The sequence below is a fragment of the Glycine soja genome, chromosome 12, assembly GCF_004193775.1.
Source record: "Glycine soja cultivar W05 chromosome 12, ASM419377v2, whole genome shotgun sequence".
Taxonomy (NCBI): Eukaryota; Viridiplantae; Streptophyta; class Magnoliopsida; order Fabales; family Fabaceae; genus Glycine; species Glycine soja.
Window position 1 is genome coordinate 17,334,596 of NC_041013.1, and position 19,472 is coordinate 17,354,067.

The 19,472-nt window shown below is 36.3% G+C and overlaps 2 protein-coding genes across 2 annotated transcripts; both read left to right on the plus strand.

Moving 5' to 3' along the window:
- The first annotated feature begins 5,748 nt into the window (after positions 1-5,748).
- On the plus strand, positions 5,749-8,943 carry LOC114378829. Its single transcript, XM_028337433.1, has one exon. It carries the CDS (start codon positions 5,749-5,751, stop codon positions 8,941-8,943), a length of 3,195 nt encoding a protein of 1,064 aa, XP_028193234.1.
- Positions 8,944-9,064: 121 nt separating this feature from the next.
- On the plus strand, positions 9,065-19,182 carry LOC114378831. Its single transcript, XM_028337434.1, has 6 exons — positions 9,065-9,349; positions 17,272-17,484; positions 17,588-17,875; positions 17,949-18,484; positions 18,633-18,840; positions 18,925-19,182. Exons 1-6 carry the CDS (start codon positions 9,065-9,067, stop codon positions 19,180-19,182), a joined length of 1,788 nt encoding a protein of 595 aa, XP_028193235.1.
- The last annotated feature ends 290 nt before the right edge of the window (positions 19,183-19,472 follow it).

The window sequence follows — 19,472 nt, forward strand, 5'->3', positions numbered from 1 at the left end:
GGTTATTCTACCCCCCATTGATAGATTTCTTTGCTTCCATTTTGTAAGTTTAGCCTCGCATTTGCTAATAATGGGCTGCCACACAGACCTATTTTTAGAGCTGACCCCTACAGGAATTCCAAGGTAAGAGAATGGAATATCCATTTAACTACAATTGAGAGAAGATGCTGCCTCCCTACACCAGTCCTCGGATTTGCCCAAACACCCAAATTTTCTCTTATTGTAGTTTATCTTAAGACCAGAGACCAATTCAAAGCTTTTCAGGATACACTTAGAATTTTCCCCGTATCTTCTCCATATGCAATGGCCACCTTCACGATTTGAAATCAAATAAAGATTGGTTGGTGGTGCTTTCTCTTGTGTCCAGCAATTTCTTTGGAAGAACATGAAAATTTTAGATTTTAAAATATATAATATTTAAGTGATTTTTTTTTGCTTTTTTTATATTTACAAAAAAAATTATTTATTGATTGAAATTCAAAGTGAGGTCTATTTAATAACCTTCTCATGTGTAGAGATATTCATTTTAGTAGACATGTTTGTCACATGTGTTTCTAGTTGATTAATTTATAATATGTAATTTCTATTTTTTAATGTGTTGATTAATAACAATGAAATTTTTTTTTATAGTTTTTAATTTTAATATACTTACAACAAGCAATATTAATATCATTAGAAACCCTCAATGAAAGACTGATTGAATTTTTTCGAAAAATATCATTTTTGTAGATATTTATTACAATTAATATATTTTTTCTATGATCAATTAATGTTGTATGATTATGTTAAGAAAAAAAAATACTTATGTTACAAAATATAACAATTAGTATGTTTTTCTCTCGCAAGTACAAGATACTGCTAATAAACACCTTAAGCAACTCTTGTAACAAAATTACTAATGAAATATGAATTGTCTATTAAAGAATAAAAGATTAATTATTTTATTTTAAATAATATTTAATTTTAATAGTTTTCATATAATTAATTGTTATTTATATTTACATATTATTCAAAATATTATTATAAATTTTAAATATCATAAATTAATTAAATCATACAAGTGAAGGAAATTTACTATTTTGGCTTTTGATTTGTAATAAATATTTCATTTTTCTCTTCGGTCTCTAATGAATTTTTGGTTTACGCTGAGTCGTTACTAAAATAACAATTTTATATTTTATTTTTGATATTTTGTTTTAGTCTCTCATAAATTAGTTAATTTGTATTTACTCCATAATAAAATAATAATTTTTTTTAGTGTCGACTAATAACAAATAATTTTTTTATTAAGGAGTAAATATAAAATTTACTAATTTATTAGGAACTAAGAATAAGTGATAAGGGTCAAAATAAAATTATTTTTTTTCATTAAGAACTCAACGCAAAATACAAATTTATTAAAGAGTAAACGCAAAATCAGATATTTATCAGGAATCAAAAATATATTTAAGCCTACTATTTTTACTCACAATCATTTAAAAATAGCTCTCCACTAGATATATTCCTTACCACATTTTTAATATTATTTAAAATTATTTATTTCCCAATTATTAATAATTTAAATAATTGAAACAAAATATAAAATTTCAATTTGAAAATTTTTAGTTATTGAGGGGCATAAACAACGTAATCCTTAATGATTTTCTTTATTATTGTTATTTATATATTAAAATTTATTTTGGTGAATAGCTCTACTTTACTATTTTCCTTTTCTTTAAATATTTAACGAGAAATTTATATAAACAGGAAATAATGTAAACAGTGACTATGGTCTATTCTTGTCTGCTTACATGAGTTGAAATCTCACTATATTCTTAGTTGTCATGGACTCATCGCGAAGATGGGATAATGCAGTGTGTTTTAGCATAAATGATAGGAGGTTTGCACTGCAAACTTTTAGTTTCTAGTTAATTATTTTCTTGGTGCAAATTATGTCTTCGTAGCATACTAGTCCACTAGAAATCATTAGAGGACGAGTCTTGAGAAAGCCACATGCTGAGATGGTTACCTTGTATTGAATTTGGAGTTTCTTTCTTACCTTATTCCTCCAACTTGCTGCAGCAATCACTCCTAAGCACTTCTTTTTCTTCATTCCATTCTTTACATTTTCAAGTATGAATCTCTCAGCTTTACATCCAGTGAGGATCACTGCACCATTGCCTACAGAATCAACCAACCAAGTGGAGTCAGTTCCCTTCTTATCTCCTGTTCTGCAACCATAACAGCATGAACCACAATAGTCATCTGCTGAGGAATTTATAGCCACAGACTCTACTTTGAAGCCCATTTTCTCACATCCTCGTATGAGAATTTGGTTCAGAAAGCTTTCATTGTTGCACTTTTCTGTTACACCAATCCTTCTTTGTATGATGCAATCAAATTTTATAATCTCTACAGGCTGATATTACTAATCAAGGAAAAATAGACATTCCTTGGTTTCTAATTTCATTCATTTGTTAGAGTTTTTTCCCAATATCTAAGGGGGTGTTTGTTCCAAGGTTTCTAATTACATTCCTTGGATTCTTATTTTTGGTGGCATTACTATGAGCAAGAACTCCATTCTCTGGTATTTTAGGAAAAAAAAACCATTTGCTTAGTGTACCGTCCAGATATGTCTTGACTAACCATGATGTGGCCCTTTATGAAGCTCCATCTGTGTTCAGAGATTCAAGGACTGTGTACCATGGCACTCGGATATAACTCAGTCAATCCTGATGTGCCCCCCTATCAGGCTCCATTGCCTCTGTTGAGTGAACAGCTTGGGCCTTTGCATCATCTGGATATAGAATCCAACATGTTGTACTCAACCTCAACCCATCCCGTTGCACATTCACTTCTCTACCCCTCCAGCCTGATAAATGTTTCTGCCGTATTAAAAAAACAAATTGACCTCTAATTCCATATGAACAATAGGTTGATTTTCAACAATATCCCTAAGTCAATCAAACCAATACCTCCCACCAATTGATATCAGGACTGGTCACAATTTAAGATCCCATTAAATTTTCCATCAATATACCACCAGTTTAACCCCATCACATGGAACCTTCACCCTTTAGACTCAGGCTAGGCTAGTCCAAGCTCCCTTTCTGGGCTAATATGGTCAATGAGAGTTGTATGCATCATTATCAATTCCTGAATACAGATGCAGAGCATTTCACCCCAAAACTGGTATAGTAGGATAGTAGATAGTGGAATAACCACTATTATGAAATTTATACATATAAATTAAGTAATTTATATTACATTATATGCTTAATCATATTAAAAATTTACACAAATAGTTTCTTTTAATTTTTTTTTGTCAGCAAACATAGATATGATATATTAATAATGAGTACCAGTGGTACTGAAGTTACAAATTTTAGGGGCCAGCTGGTTCCTATGATTATTAGTAGGAACAAAGCCAGCACCATAGCACCCTGCTACCTAACCCATGCTACAAAAGTCCAGCCCCCACACTCCCAAGCTAAGTACAGAAACCTAGTGTTACATTGGAAGAACATTGATTAAAGTGAAGTGTAAAATCTTTCTCGTTGGACTTGAGCCATGACCAAAGTAAAAGCAGAGCATCATCCAAATGCTAGCTGTAATTTGTAGATGCCAAGATATGATGTTGTGATATCAGATTCAATAAAGGAAAGCAAAATCTAAGTACATGTCAAATGAAACAGGGCAAGGGCATAGAGATTCCATCCAAATGCTAGGACAATAATTTCTACAATACAAATCAGATCATATTGGAACATTTCCATTTCAAAATTTACACTAATTGTTTTTTTGGAGCCATTTCTTAATTATATATTCCTGTCTTGCAATGATGATTTCAGCTTTATATAGCTAGAAAGAATATGATGTAGTGAAGACCTTCTTCCATCATTTGAGCTTTATATATGACTGTTGGAACTCTGTCTTCACTGCTTTCTTTAGTAAATGCCTTGCAATTTAATTCTGTATCATATCAAGTTGATTGCCACAAATTATTTTCTACATATTACACAAATGTTTGTCATAGAAGCGGTTGATTGACCAAAGTGTTATTATTTTTCAGGCTGAATCAGGCACCAAAGAATCACCAAAGAACTCCTTTCATTATTTGCAGGTGTGTTTATTGTTTCTAGTAATAGTTTAAAATATGTTTTTGAAATTCCACAAATCACAAACATGTATGATGCCTGAAAGCATGTATTCGTTTAATGCCTTCATATTCATGCCGTGTAATTGTTCTTTTGAGCTGTCTAGTATGATGTTTATTATGTATTTTTGTGCCAATATCATACAATTACGAGAGTACCATAGGTACTATAGGAACAAGTATAAATTAACCCCAATTGTGGTTGAATTTGAGGATGGTATTGTGGACCAGCTACACCCCATAACTTAATTACATGTATGTTGCACCTCTTGGAAGAGGTGTCAGCATTTACCCTTCCTTTGTTGTTTTTTTTGCAAGGCAAAAAGCAAATATATTATGTATAAAATTCAGTACTAGGTGTACTGAAATATTCTACAATAAATCTCTTCATCTCCGCCTTTTTATGTCCTTACCCGACCACCCCCAGAACATGTATTGCAAGGTGTTCAAATTTCTGGAGTCCCGTTGCATGCACACCATGTCATTGACCGCTGGAAGATGGCTAATGGAGTTGTCGTTCTTGAGACAACCTGGTGTTGACCTCCACATGCAACTGCTACATATGGATGGTGTAGTCCCTGGTGTAGTCCTTCTCTGCACATTTTAACAAAGACCAAGTGTGGAACAAGGTATCATCGATAACCTTTTCAGGATCAAACGGCTGGTTCTTGAAAATCATAGCATTTCTATGATGCCAGACGAAGAAGGATAGAGCTAACCACAGAAATTTCCATCTGTTGTTTATACTAGCTTTGTTGTTCCATTGAGTGAATTGCAAAAAGTGGTTCTTTGGGTCTGTGGAAAAAGGACCCACTCTATTAACCCATCTCAAAGGCTCCCACCAAAGTCTCCTTGTCATTGTAGAGTTGCAAATAACATGTATGTGACCAGAATGAATCTCATCTACAAAGTCAGCTGCCATTTGTATTTCATAGTCAAAAAAGTCCCTTCTCCAAGATAACTTCCATTCCCATCTGCCGTCCACAAATTCTCCCATAGAATTAATTAGAAAATTCTGCTGTTTACTTATTACATATAATTGGGGATACTTTCGTTGGATATTACAGTTGTCCTGCAGCCATAAATCGTTCCGCAAACTAATATTGGACCCCGTACCCACCCTCGACTTTAAATTATCATTAAAGCAGTTATTGTGTTGCTGCTGAAAGATACTCTTTAAATCCTGCCACCATTAGGAAGTGAAATTTCTTCTACCACCAGAAATCAACTACTTTGACATAGATTATTTTTCCCAAATTCAGCTGATTTGATTTTATAAATGTTTAAAAAATGATGTTGAATTTCAATTGCACCACTTTCGTCATTAAATTTCGATGTTGTCGTTTGTGCAGTTTTTCTTCATTTTTTCTTATAAGCATTGGTAATAGAGGCCAACAAACTGAAAAATGCCGAATCCCTTGAAACAGCCATGCACCATTTTTCTTGTTAGCATTGCTGGTCCAACTAACTGCAATTGCTAATGTGTTTTCCACTGCAGCGTTTTGTACAAAAGGTGCAGTTCTGGTGTGTTTTCTACTGCAATTGGTGCTCTATGCTTGTGATGCATGTCAAGTAACCCCTAAGCCACTAACGTTTGACATAGAAGGTGTAACATGGATCGAAGTTGGATGAACGCATCACGTATAACTGAAGAGTACGAGAATGGTGTTGAAGAGTTTTTGCTGTTTGCTCAAAGTAAAGCGCAACCTATGTGGGGAAAATTTTTTTGTCCATGTGTGAAGTGTGGAAATGGGAGGCGCCAAACAATTGATGACATAAGAACTCATCTTATTTGTGAGGGAATAATTCGTAGCTACACAAAGTGGATATGGCATGGGGAATCCCTCGATACAGCTGACATGTCACAGGCTGACGATGTTACTATAGATAGCGGAAATCCTATAGAAGAAATGATTCGTGATCTTGGGCAAGAGGGGTTTGAAGAGGCACATGCAGCGTTGTATGACAACATAGAAGTTGATTCAAAAATGCCTTTGTATTCCGGCTGCATATCTTTCACAAAATTGTCAGCTGTGTTAGCTCTGGTTAACTTGAAGGCTCGATTTGGGTGGAGTGACAAGAGTTTTAGTGAGTTGCTGATGTTGTTGACAAACATGCTTCCTGCTGATAACATCTTGCCAAAGAATCACTACCAAGCAAAGAAGATTTTATGTCCAGTTGGGATGCAGTACGAAAAAATTCATGCATGTTGTAATGACTGCATTTTGTACAGAGATGATTTTGCTGAACTAGATTACTGTCCTGTGTGTGGGGTTTCTCGGTACAGACCGACCAACGGAGATTCTACTGTACTAGTCTCAGACGCCGACCGCCGTCCAGCAAAGGTGTGTTGGTATCTCCCAATAATACCAAGGTTTAAACGGTTGTTTGCTAATGGGGAAGATGCAAAGAACCTTACATGGCATGCAAATACTAGAAAATCAGATGGATTGATGCGACATCCTGCAGATAGCCCGCAATGGAAGGCAATTGATCGTCTGTATCCTGAATTTAGGGCCGAGCCTAGAAATTTAAGGCTTAGTCTTGCAACGGACGGAATGAACCCATTTGGAACCTTAACTACTAACCATAGCTCGTGGCCCGTTTTGCTGTTCATTTATAATCTCCCTCCGTGGTTGTGCATGAAGCGAAAGTATGTTATGCTGAGTATGATGATAGCTGGTCCAAGACAACCAGGTAATGATATTGACGTATATCTAAGACCGTTAATTGACGATTTGCGGAAATTGTGGGATGAAGGGGTTGATGTATGGGACGCAAATTTGCAGCATGCTTTCAAGTTGCGTGCAATGGTTTTTTGTACCATCAATGACTTTCCAGCCTACGGAAATTTAAGTGGATATAGTGTCAAAGGACATCACGCATGTCCTATATGTGAGCAGAATACTAGTTTCCGCCAACTTAAACATGGAAAGAAGACTGTGTATACTAGGCATCGAAGATTTCTCAAACAGTATCATCCGTATCGTCGCTTGAAGAAGGCATTCGATGGAAGTCAAGAACATGAAACCGCGCCAAATCCATTAACTGGTGATGAAGTATATCAGCGGGTCAAGGATGTCGTAAATATGTTCGGCAAGTCCCAAAAAAAACCATCATCCACTTCAAACATGTGGAAAAAGAAGTCTATTTTCTTTGATCTTCCGTACTGGTCCGATCATCATGTTAGGCATTGTATAGACGTCATGCATGTCGAGAAAAATGTTTGTGATTCTTTAATTGGGACCCTCCTAAACATTAAAGGCAAGACAAAGGATGGTTTCAAGTGTCGTCAAGACTTGGTTGACATGGGTATACGTCAAGTGTTGCATCCTATCTCAAAAGGTAACAGGACATATCTGCCCCCAGCCTGTTACACAATGTCAACAGCTGAAAAGAGAAGTTTTTGTGAATGCTTGCGTAATATCAAAGTCCCACAAGGCTACTCTTCAAACATCAAGAGTCTTGTGTCTGTGAATGAGCTTAAGTTGGTTGGCTTGAAATCACATGATTGTCATGTGTTAATGCAACAACTTTTGCCTGTTGCAATCCGCGGAACATTGCCTGAGAAGGTCCGTGTTGCAATCAGTCGCTTGTGTTTCATTTTTAATGCTATATGTGCCAAGGTCATTGACCCTAAACAGTTGGATGCTTTGGAAGATGAGGTTGTCGTTGTCCTTTGTCAAATGGAGATGTTTTTCCCTCCTTCATTTTTTGACATTATGGTACACTTAGTTGTTCATCTGGTAAGGGAAATAAGGTGTTGTGGTCCTACGTATTTTAGATGGATGTATCCAGTTGAGCGGTACATGAAGGTCTTAAAGGGTTATACGAAGAATCGACATCGACCAGAGGCCTCAATAGTGGAAAGATACGTTGCTGAAGAATGCATTGAGTTTGCCTCACAGTACATTGACTCATTGAAACCTGTCGGTGTTCCTGCATCCCGGCATGACCAGCCAATAGCCGGCAAGGGTACTCGTGGATACAATGTTGTGACAATGACTAGACATGACGTGTCACAAGCACATTTGTATATATTAAACAACACAACAGAGGTGTTTCCGTACATAGAGGCTCACAAAAAACATGTTAGAGATAGTCACCCCAAAATGAACATGATGAGGGTATTGCAAGAGCACAACAAAACTTTCATAAATTGGTTTAGACAAACAATACTTGCTGATAAAAGTGTTTCCAGACGACTCACATTGTTAGCCATTGGCCCAAATTTGAATGTCCCTACATGGAAGGGGTATGACATTAACAATTATTCATTCTACACAAAGTCCCAAGATGATAAAAGTTCGGTACAAAACAGTGGGGTCTGTGTTGATGCTGATTCGGAGCACTTTTCCAGTACATCGGATAACAACCCCATTCGAGCATCCATGTCTTACTTTGGTGTCATTCAAGAAATTTGGGAGGTTGATTATACATCATTTAGAGTGCCTGTTTTTAAGTGTCAGTGGGTGAACGGGACAACGGGTGTGTTTCAAGATCCATTGGGATTTACTTTGGTAGACCTTAGTAAGGTGGCATATATAGACGAACCTTTCATTATGGCAGCACAAGCCAGACAAGTTTTCTATGTACAAGATCCATGTAATTCAAGTTTGTCTGTGGCTCTGCAAGGAAGACCAAGTGGAATGAATTACCATAATGATGAGTCAACCCTTGACATTGGTCAAATGTCTAGTTTTTCAAAACAATTGCCTTCAATGAATGAAGCTGATGAAGTGGATGATGGACATGCAAATCGTGTAGATCATGATGAAGGTCTATGGGAAAACATCCCTACAGGCTGAGTGCGAAAGTAATGCTTTGTTTAATGTGTAAATATAATGATTATGTTAGTATTACGCCTTTGCTTTTGTTAATGTCTAAATGTAATCGTTAATATTAATTGTGTATTTTATTTACAGGATCATGGCCACAGATCCGACGTCTCCTCCACAGTCCGATGGTCAATCAGAGGCGACTTCCAAGAGGAGTAGAACAACGACACGGCTGAGAACATTGACATTAAGAACCGTGGATCAGCCTAGACCGGCTGTTTATGTGGATCCCGCTACCGGGAGAGCATCCGGACCGATGCGTGAAAAGTTCCACAGCTACCTAGGCGTAGTGGCGCGAGAAAAGGTTCCCATTATCCACAATAATTGGAAAGACGTACCTGAAACGCTAAAGGAGATTGTGTGGAATGACATTCTAGTAAGTCCTTCATACCAATTACAATATTTGAATTAAGAATCAATTTTTCTGTTAAAAACATAATTGACTATAACAAATAGTTGTCCTTTATAATCTCTACATGTGTTTCATGCCCTTTATTTTAAATGACTTGTCCTTTATTTGAATAGTTAATCACTATCCTAGACTCCTATATTTGTAAAGAACAGCACAAGGGCAGTTTTTATTTTAAACATGAATATTAGTTAGTTAGATGAGGTTGAGAACAAATATTGTCAGATCAAAGTTAGAGACCAGAACAAATCATGTGTATAATAAGTTCACAAATTTAAATTGATAACTTAAACAAATGAAAATTGGCATGGGTTTTGTGTTAGGGAGCAGGGGTAGTATTTTTATCCTTAAATACTTAATAGGGTAATGCATATTATTTTTTATGCTAATGTAACCATAAGTTTGATTTTTATGTTATACTATTTTTGTATGGAATAAATTGATTTGTATCACTGTAAACATCCCAAATTTCCTAAAACTATGACAATAGCTGCCTACCCACTTGCACCGCCAAATAAAGCATTGCTTTCCAATCCACATAATCCAGTGGCCCTCCAAATATTATGATTAATAGGAACTTCTTTTCTTTTTTGTTTTTTACAAACACTTAGAATTATACAAACTCAGTTAACACTTAATAGCATTTTTATCACCCATCTATTGTCTATAAAGCTTTTGCGATTCCAATGAGAGAATTGCATAAAATGATTTTTAGGTTCAATGGGGAAAGGGCCCACTCTATTGACCCATCTCAAAGCCTCCCACCATAAATTCCTAGTCATTCTGCATGAGAACATGATGCGGCCAATATCTTCCTCTTCACTATCACATAACGGGCACCTATACGAAGGCAAAGTGATGTGTCTCTTTCTCAAGTTAGCCTTAGTAGGCAATCTGTTTCTGAAAATTCTCCAACAGAAGGCAATTGCTCTTGGGGGGATTTTCAGATTCCAAATAATCTTAAAAGCTCTGTCGTCATTAACAGATCTGCCATCATTCTTGAGGATATTGTAGGCTGACTTTGTGGAATAGGCTCCACTAGGATCAACCTTCCAAATAAGGGAGTCCATACTGGTTGGGCAAATCTGGACAGCATCAATCTCAGCATCAATTTCTCCTCCATTGCATCCTCCATTCCCATTTATTATCAACAAGAATTCCCATTAGGCTGATAGAAGAATCCTGCTGGTAGCTCACTTGATACAAAGTAGGGTATTTTTCTTGAAGAGTTAAATCATCCTCTCTCCATTTATCCTTCCAGAACCTGATTTTTGCCCCATTACCCAACTTCCAACACAAATTATTGGACAGCCTATTAGTGTGCTGCTGCTGGAAAATAGATTTTAAGTCCTTCCACCACTTAGAGAAAGCTGTGGAGTTTCTCCCATGAATCAGAGCATTCCAGCCACCATACTTGGACATTACAATTCTGGGCCAAAAGTGATTCTGATTAGTCGCCAATTCCCAGCCCCATTTGCCCAGCAAGGCCTCATTAAATTTCTTCAAATATATATTTTTTTTATCAGCAAAGATAAAATATATATATTAAAGAGTACCAGAGGTACTAGATAAGGTACAAATTACAGATCAGATTAGATTCCAGGTAGACCTAATTCTGACCATGGATAGAGTGTGGATACAGGAATGGTTATAATACACATATCAAGGTATTCTTAAAAATCCTGCACTAAGATTGGTAGACCAGTGATTATGGTACTATCATGCAAGTACCCTTTGCACTATTAAAATCTTACTTTCGAACCTCTTAGCCTCTTATGTTTCAAAAATTAACTTTGTTTCTGCTCCCACATAATTTAATTTTAAGCTTGGCAAAAGTTACTTGTATCTTGAATTCATTAGTCTGCTTCAAGTAAATTATGCCAATCTGCTTCAGTAATTTAAGGATATGTTTTTGTTATCTGAGTCAAGGAAGCTAAAGTTTGCAAAACAAAAGTTTACTTCAGATCTTCTCTGGCTTCAAATGGTATAAGAGAACTTAGAGAACAAACATGAAATTAATCAAATAACAATTATTGAAAGGGCCTTCCTAAAATATTTCCCAAACAAGACTTCTTTGGCCTCTTCGAAGACATTATTTGGGTCAGCAAAGAAACAAATCCTTGTTTTATTATTTCTACTTTCTATACAATATTTTTAAGGTCATTGATATTGTCTGAGAACACAAACTTCAAATTTTCAGGTGTCTCTACCTGCAATAGAAACATACAACATATTCATGTATACAACTCTAGTGTCTTATCTAAGCTCGAGTCCACACCACTTCATGGAGTTGCTTGCTGATTGATTTAACAGTTACTTGGTCATCCTCACCATATAGAATCCAGAAAGATTAGTCAAACCTAACTTCTGGTATATGAAATTTAGTATTGAACAGAATGTTAGAAACTAAAATCTTCATAGGGTGCACAAGTTTATCAGTCTTATTTACAGTTTTCAGCCCTGTATTTACTGTTCCAATAGAACTTAAATCTTGCAGTTGCTGGGGTGGGGTAGGACAATTTTTAGCATGCTAAAAATTCATGTCTAGCAGTTTGTGCTGGGGACATCACAAATTCGTCTGCAGAATCCTTGGAAGCAGCATCTTTGTACGAGCAGGCAGCAATTATTTCCTTGTTTATTGTGCCATGCACAATGTCAACAACTTTAACATAAAAGAGATGAAGAGGTAAGTTACAATTGCAAGTCTTAAGTTATTTCCTTGTTTAAATCACACCAAGCTTAATATTGTTAGGCTTCTTCCTTGTGTCAACTTGTCAAAAGGTGCCCTCTTAGGAACAAAGAGGATAGGCTTACAGGCATAAGTGTCCCTCACCTGAGAAGTGCTTCACAGGCAAATGCTCTTCCAGTCATTGGAGTCAATCTTGTAGAAAGCATAATACTCCTCCTTTGTGATCTCCTCAGGCTCTGTCATCCAAATGGCCTTATGCTTGTTCACCAACGAGCATTCATGTGACACTTCCTTGCTGAGGAAAAAAAAATGTGACACTTCCTTAATCTTCTTTAAATTACTTTCTTCCTTCTCCTTCTCTTCGTCAACATCCTCCACCTAAGTACATTAAAAAATTAGATATTGAAGTCAAATTGTAATTCAAAAAATACCAAAAAAAATAAATAAACGTTTTGAAGTACTTCTTTAGATGGTATTCCTTATGGTTCAAGTAGCAATAACGATGACAATTGTATGCATGTTTTGTTTGATATTGATTTCATTTTTTGCATAAAACAAAGAGGGGAACGAACAACAATTTGAAAGTTGTACATTCAGGAACTAAAGAATTCAAAATAGCTAGTAATAAGAGGGATTTGTTTTTGGGATTTTCTGAGCACCAAGAGCGGCTACGCAAAAAGCTTGCACTTGAGGAGGGAAGGATGTTTGCAGATAATGAACAACTTTCTTAACTACTTGTCCTTCAGACTTTCCTGGTTCTTCTTGTTAATATGTACATCACAATAGTATAAGCTATGGCGTAAAAACATGGTCTATATTGACTTCTAAGCTTGTTAGGGGTCAAAAAGACCATGTCCATAAGCCATAGCCTTATACTATTTATATTTACATATTACCAAAAGAAACAGTCAAATCTGAATGGCAAATAGTTAAGAAAGTTGTTCATTAGCTGCCAATATGCTTCCCTCCTCAAGTGCAAGCTTCTAGCGTACCCGCTATTGGTGCTCAGAAAATCCCAAAAACAAATCCCTCTTATTACTAGCTATTTTGAATTCTTTAGTTCCTGAATGTACAACCTTCAAATTGTTGCTCGTTCCCGTATTTGTTTTTTGCAAAAAAGAAAATTAATCTGAAACAATTCAGGCTGAATTGTTATCGTTATTATTACTCGAACCATAAGGAATAACAGCTAAACAAGTAATTTAAAATGTAACTTTTAAATTATGTGGTATTTTTTTAATTACAATTTTACTTCAATATCTAATTTTGTTAATCTACTTAGGTCGTTTTTTAAATATAAATATGAATTTAAAGGTGATCTACTGATAATATAAAGTACTTGCTAATCACAAATTATGATACCTATCATTTTAAATTTTAACTTAATTTTATAAATATTAATAAATTTATAATAAGACAATTTTTAACATGTGCTGCAGTGATTCCTTTGACTTCACTATAATCTCCCTGACATAATTAAGAATTAGAATTAGACCTGGGCTGCAGTGATTCATTTGACTTCACTATAATCTCCCTTCTCAAGCCTTTGATTGTCTATGTTAACTTCTTTGCCTCTGATACTGTATAACTCTTCAACATGCCATTGCAGCAATTATTTTACCAGGCACATACATTTTTAATTACAATTCCTTTAATTTGTATAAGGATACAAAAATAAAACACGTGTAGCTGAATGGAAAATAAAAAATGAAGGAAGCATGAGACTGTCAAAATATTATGTTTATACATAATATGTTTATATATGATAGCATGAGACTGTCAAAATAAGTAAAGGAAGCATGTACTTTAATGTATTATTTTTTTAAATCATTAGGCCTTAGTCTTAGCTTGTTTTCATTTGGCTTTATGGCTACTGCATAAGGAATGAGACACAGTCATATGAGTTCTTTGTCTGATTTGACAGTAGAGGATATGAACATATATATGGGTGCTTTATTGTGATATTATTCAATATATCAGTTTTTTTAATGTTCTGCCACTGCTATATCTAGTAGTATCTATTTTCATATCTAGGATGCCTTGAGGGTGTATTCTGATTTGGGGTTCAGCCGCAACTTGATGGACTTCATGGTTACCACTAAGGAGCCTGAATTTCTTAGAGATGTTGATGGGACGGAACATAGTTCTAATTCAGCTTGTCGCAACCTACCCTTCGGCGGGAGGGCGACGCGTGACTCGCGGGATGCGTGTTCCACGAAAGGAATACGCGCGGAGTCGCCACCAACGTTTATTTGAGGAAAACGTCGGAAAAACCGGAAAAGACGCGATCTACGAACTTTTAAGTGAAAGGTTCGGGAGTTGTATTTACGCACGGGGAAGGTATTAGCACCCCACACGTCCGCCCCAAGGGACGGCATCCTTTAATCGAATGTGCAAACATGACTTTGATTTTTTATGTTCCCTTTTTATGTCTCTATATCCTTTATACCCCCTTTTTTTTATTTTCTCTTTTTGTGGTCGACAAGGGTGTTTCCCTTTGCTCCTACGTATTCCTCAATTTGGGATGAGAAAATCAGACCTACGTAGTTCTTTTTTATCAAGTGATTCTTTTTTACTTTAAGAGGTGATCATTTTAAGGCGTTGGACCTTAAAAATGATCCATTTTACTTAGTGAGAAAATGAAATGACAAACTTCAAAAGCCTATTTTTATGGACGAGCTTGACTAGGCGAATTGATTTTAGCCTTTAGTTTCACTTTAGTTATTAATCAATTCGATTAAGAATGAGAAATCCCAAAGAGAAAACGTCCGATTGATTTTCCGCTTTATTTTACTAAAAGATGTCTTTTTGATTATTATATTATTTTTTACCTCTTTTTGATTTCCAACGTGGTTACGGCACGACCGAACGGTCGGAATTTATTTTAACCGAAGTTAATGGATAATACAATTCAAACGTTCGGTGGAAATTTATTTTATTTTTAAGTTAAGCGAGAAATGACTTAAGTAAAATGACTTAAGCACGTCAACAGGGGGTATAAAAAGTAAACAAAACGAGAATAAAAATGCACGAAACACAATGTGGACCACTACGGGTACATAGAATGAATCGAAAAGCTTGGTTCGAGGTACTTACCCGTTGAAGATCGAAGAACGATGAAGAACGAATGAAGAATGTCGAAGAACGGTTGAAACCTTTGCGAAATTCTTCACGGAAAACGTTACGGAAACGTTTCGGAAGCGCCTCGGCTTAGATTTTCTTCATGGAAACGATTTTTCCAAGCAAATTCGAAAGAGAGAGAAGTGCCAAAGGGGCTGAACCCTTTTCTTCTTCACTTCCTCCCCTATTTATAGCAAAATAGGGGAGGTGGTTGCCGCCCAGCTCGCCCAGGCGAGCTCAGCTCGCCCAGGCGAGCCAGGTTGCTTCCTCCAGAAGCAACAGCCTTCTGGAGGAATCTTCTGGAGGGCCCAAGTGGGCCTGGGTGCTATTTGCACCCCCATTTTTACTAAGTACACCCCCCTCTGCTGTTTTTTGGTGATTCTTTTTTCGTAAAGTTACGGAAACTTACGAATTTCGTAACGATACTTGTTTTCTTTCCGTAATGTTACGGAACCTTGCGGATTACATAATCATCCCCTTTTTGACTTACGGAATGTTACGGAACCTCACTTAATTATGCAACGATGCTTCCATTTGATTTCCGGTGTGTCACGGAAACTTACGGATTGTGCATCAATATTTTTTTTGGTTTTTCGGCATGTCCTGGAATTTCACAAATTGCCTAATGATGGATGCCAAGCACCTCACAAGGACCAAAGAAAGGTCGCATGTCATCAAGCAAAGGTCCCCGGACGAAATTAGGGTATGACACAGCTGAACAAGTATCTGGTAGCTCCAGCAGGTTTGGGAGTGGAAGATATTCCACATTTTAGGTCAGAGTGAGACTACTTCGAAACAGGATGGGGTTTCTGCTTCGAATTCGAAGAATTTTAATTCTGTTGCTACTAAGCTTATCTGGTTTGAAGTTAATTGCTGAGACATTTGATTGGAGTCATGATGCCTAGGCTTGTGAACTTTCCTTGCTTGCAAAATGTGTAGATTTGTCGTTAGTGCATTATTTGTGGATTTCAGATTCATTTTTAGGAAGTTTTTGGATTGAAGGGCACATTGCTTCTTGGTTGAATAACCTGTTTGTACATAGCTGAAATAAAATTTTCAATACTAGCACTACTGGTCCTTTTTTTTGCAATTCTATTACCAGCTTTTGGTTTTTTGATGTGTCAATTTCTTGGCTTATTTTACCTAAGATTTTGAATTAATTTAAGACATGTTTCTTCGGAGATAATTAGGCACCAAACGTAAATACCTCTTACAGCATACATTCAGACCTTTTTTGTCGCCTTGTGAGAGATAAATACCTCTTCATATTTTATTAAATTTGTAATAAAAGGTAGGTATTCTTCTATTTTAAACACTTTGACTATATTTTGTTTCTTCTTCTATCACATCATATAGTTTATTATATTTATATTTTTTAACCATGTATCTCAATATTTAATTAGATGTTAGGTGTTAAATAGGTGGTATGATGTCCACAAATTAATTATAATGCATAGTTGGTAATTTGTGATAACAACATCAGCATAAAGGTAATTTGTGATTGAACCATGAAATTCTAGCACCCAAATTTTGGAAAACAGCAAATAGTATCTGCATAGTTGGAAGATGAATTCACTAATCACCTGCACCGACTTTTCTTTTGTTTTATTAGTGAATAATCTGCGTATGCCATAAGTTTTGATTATTACTCTGTTGTTTTAACTACTGTGCAGAAAACATGAGAAATCAATGTTTTAGTAATGATTTCAAATTACTTAAGAATTATCAATGTACATGGATTATCAATAACATCATTGATAAAAACTCAAATTGTGCGAAGGCTGAAGCATGTTCTTAACAAACCATGAAAAGAAGTTTTTCTAGGAATTCATACTTTAAGGCAATAACTGTTATTAGTGAGTGTCACAATATTTTTTTTCATTTATTATTTGTTCAATTTGGATATTAAATTTGATGGCTGTGACTGCATGGTAAACTTACATTATATGCTGATTGGATGCTTTTGCTTTACTTGGGGTATTATGGCAGAACATTGTCATTAAATTGTTGATTGCTAGTATTGTATAATGATATACATTTGGCTGCCTTTTTCCACAAATTTTGACACCTGGTTATGTAGGCAAAGTTTGATATCGCAGAAGCTACGAAGGTGAAGACGAAGGTTATGTCAACAGTAGCGACGAGATGGCGGCAATTTAAGTCCACATTGACTAGCAAATTTGTGTTTGCTAAGACTGAAGGTCAACAAACACAGGATGTTGTGACAAAATATGGACTAGATCCTGAAGCGTGGAAACAATTTGAAGAAACCCGCCTGACACCTAACTGGGAGGTTAGTTGAATCTGTTTATGGTAACTTCAAATGAATATTTTTTTGCCAATTTGATTATTTTAATTTCAAAAAAATCTCCGCAATTATGTATGTCACATTACAGGGTATTAGGAAACGAGCACAATCAATTCAAAAACACAACGACTGCCCTCACGTACTTTCACGTGGGGGATATGATTTGCTTGAGAAGAAATTGTTAGACCAGAAACGAAAAAGGATACAAGAGGAAGCATTGTTGAGTGAAAATCCAGCAAGTGTTGATGAACCCCCATCCCCAATAAAAAGGCATGTTAAGTGGAAGGTTGCTCGGACCAGGGCTGTTGGCAATATGACATCTGACTCTGCACAGGAAATTGCAGATAAAATAGTAAGTTCACCAATATGTTGCAATGTTCATATGTTTAAGTATTTTGTAATGAAAATGACTGCACGTTGTGTATGTTTGTGTCACTTGTTTTGTGTAGGACTCCTTAGAAGAGCAGGTAACGCAGGGTTCGTTTGTACCCCATGGTTGGCAAGACATACTGAACACTGCCATTGGACGACCTGACCATGGGGGTCGCGTTCGGGCAGCAGGCTCAGGTGTCACTATTACTCAGTACTACGGAAGGGCATCAAGGACATGCAGCAGCTCGTCCACGTCCATCAGCCAACAACAACTAGATGAAGTTGTTGCAAGGCTTAGGGAAGACATGACTGGCCAGATTAGGGAAGAATTGAGGACTCAAATTAAGGAAGAATTGAGGACTCAGCTAGAAGAGGAAAATAAAAGGAGCTTGGAAATAATGACCAATGCATTGAAAGAGGCTATTAAAAAAGAGTTGTCAAATAAAGGATCCCAAGAGGCACTCCAAATTCAGCCGGACATACAACAACTAGGTGCGCGTGCCAGCACACAGGGAAGTAATGCTGTTACCAATGCGCAGGCTTCACAAGAACATGATGCTGATGCCATACCATTGATGGGACTGTTTGTGCAGCGTAACGATGGTACACAAAGGTTTGTAGAAATATTACCTTACTTACAATTGAATCGGAGTTTTGTTTTTTCTTGCAGCTGTAATTGTTGGGTTTGGTTTGTGTTTTGTTCATGGTTTAGTTTTTGTTTTATATGCACTAAAAAAAGCTTTGTTTATGGTTCATTTAAGGTTGGTGGCCATGGGGAAAATAATGGAGGGGGATTCAATCATACACACAGTGGCATATGCAGATGATGTTGTCAGGGTAAGTGTAGAAACAGTTATTGATCCTGAGGCTGAGGTCCCCTATGCCACCTCAGAAATACAATATGTGAAGCAGGCCGTCAATACATTTGTAGCTTGGCCCACACACCTTGTGAAAGCTGTATTAGATGAGGTAACATGTTTGATTTGACATACGTAAAGTAAAACATTCATAGATTACAGTACAAATACTCACCCACTTTCATTAACCATGTAGCATCCACAACGTATTCCACACAACGAGGATGCACATGTGCCGAAGCCGGCTAATGTGAACGCAGATGATCCGTTGCGTGAATTGATGAAGTACAGTTTCGATCTTTACGACAAGCCACTTCAAATCAGCTTTGATGGGAGCTTTCTTGGAATTGTAGATGCATCTACATCGATATTCATCACATATTCAGATGTTATTGAAATAATAGCAGGAGACAAAAGTCTGAACATATCTGTCATACAATTATGGTTAATGTAAGTGAATTCCTTCATATAACTCATTCCTCATTCATTCAATATCATGATCCACTACAATACTTTCAAATCATGTGAATATGTATATTCATGAGTGGAGTCAGATATTCAGTCAAGGTTTCATGTATGCATTCCTTGAGCCACAGTCGTTGGTTTGTTCAAAGGATAGACGCAGCGAATGCGAACAATATCTTGAAAGATGGCTTAAGGAATCTGACCGAGAGGTGTACATTGGACCTTACTTCCATCAGTAAGTGCTATTTAACAAACATACTTCAAATGATGTTTGGGTGT

Excerpts from the sequence above, each read along its gene's own strand:
- LOC114378831 (XM_028337434.1), top strand. The coding sequence starts at position 9,065 with ATGGCCACAGATCCGACGTCTCCTCCACAGTCCGATGGTCAATCAGAG. Across the intron at positions 17,485-17,587 it reads GCCTGACACCTAACTGGGAG|GGTATTAGGAAACGAGCACA; the intron begins GTTAGTTGAATC and ends GTCACATTACAG. Across the intron at positions 18,841-18,924 it reads TGAAAGCTGTATTAGATGAG|CATCCACAACGTATTCCACA; the intron begins GTAACATGTTTG and ends TTAACCATGTAG.
- LOC114378829 (XM_028337433.1), top strand. The coding sequence starts at position 5,749 with ATGGATCGAAGTTGGATGAACGCATCACGTATAACTGAAGAGTACGAG.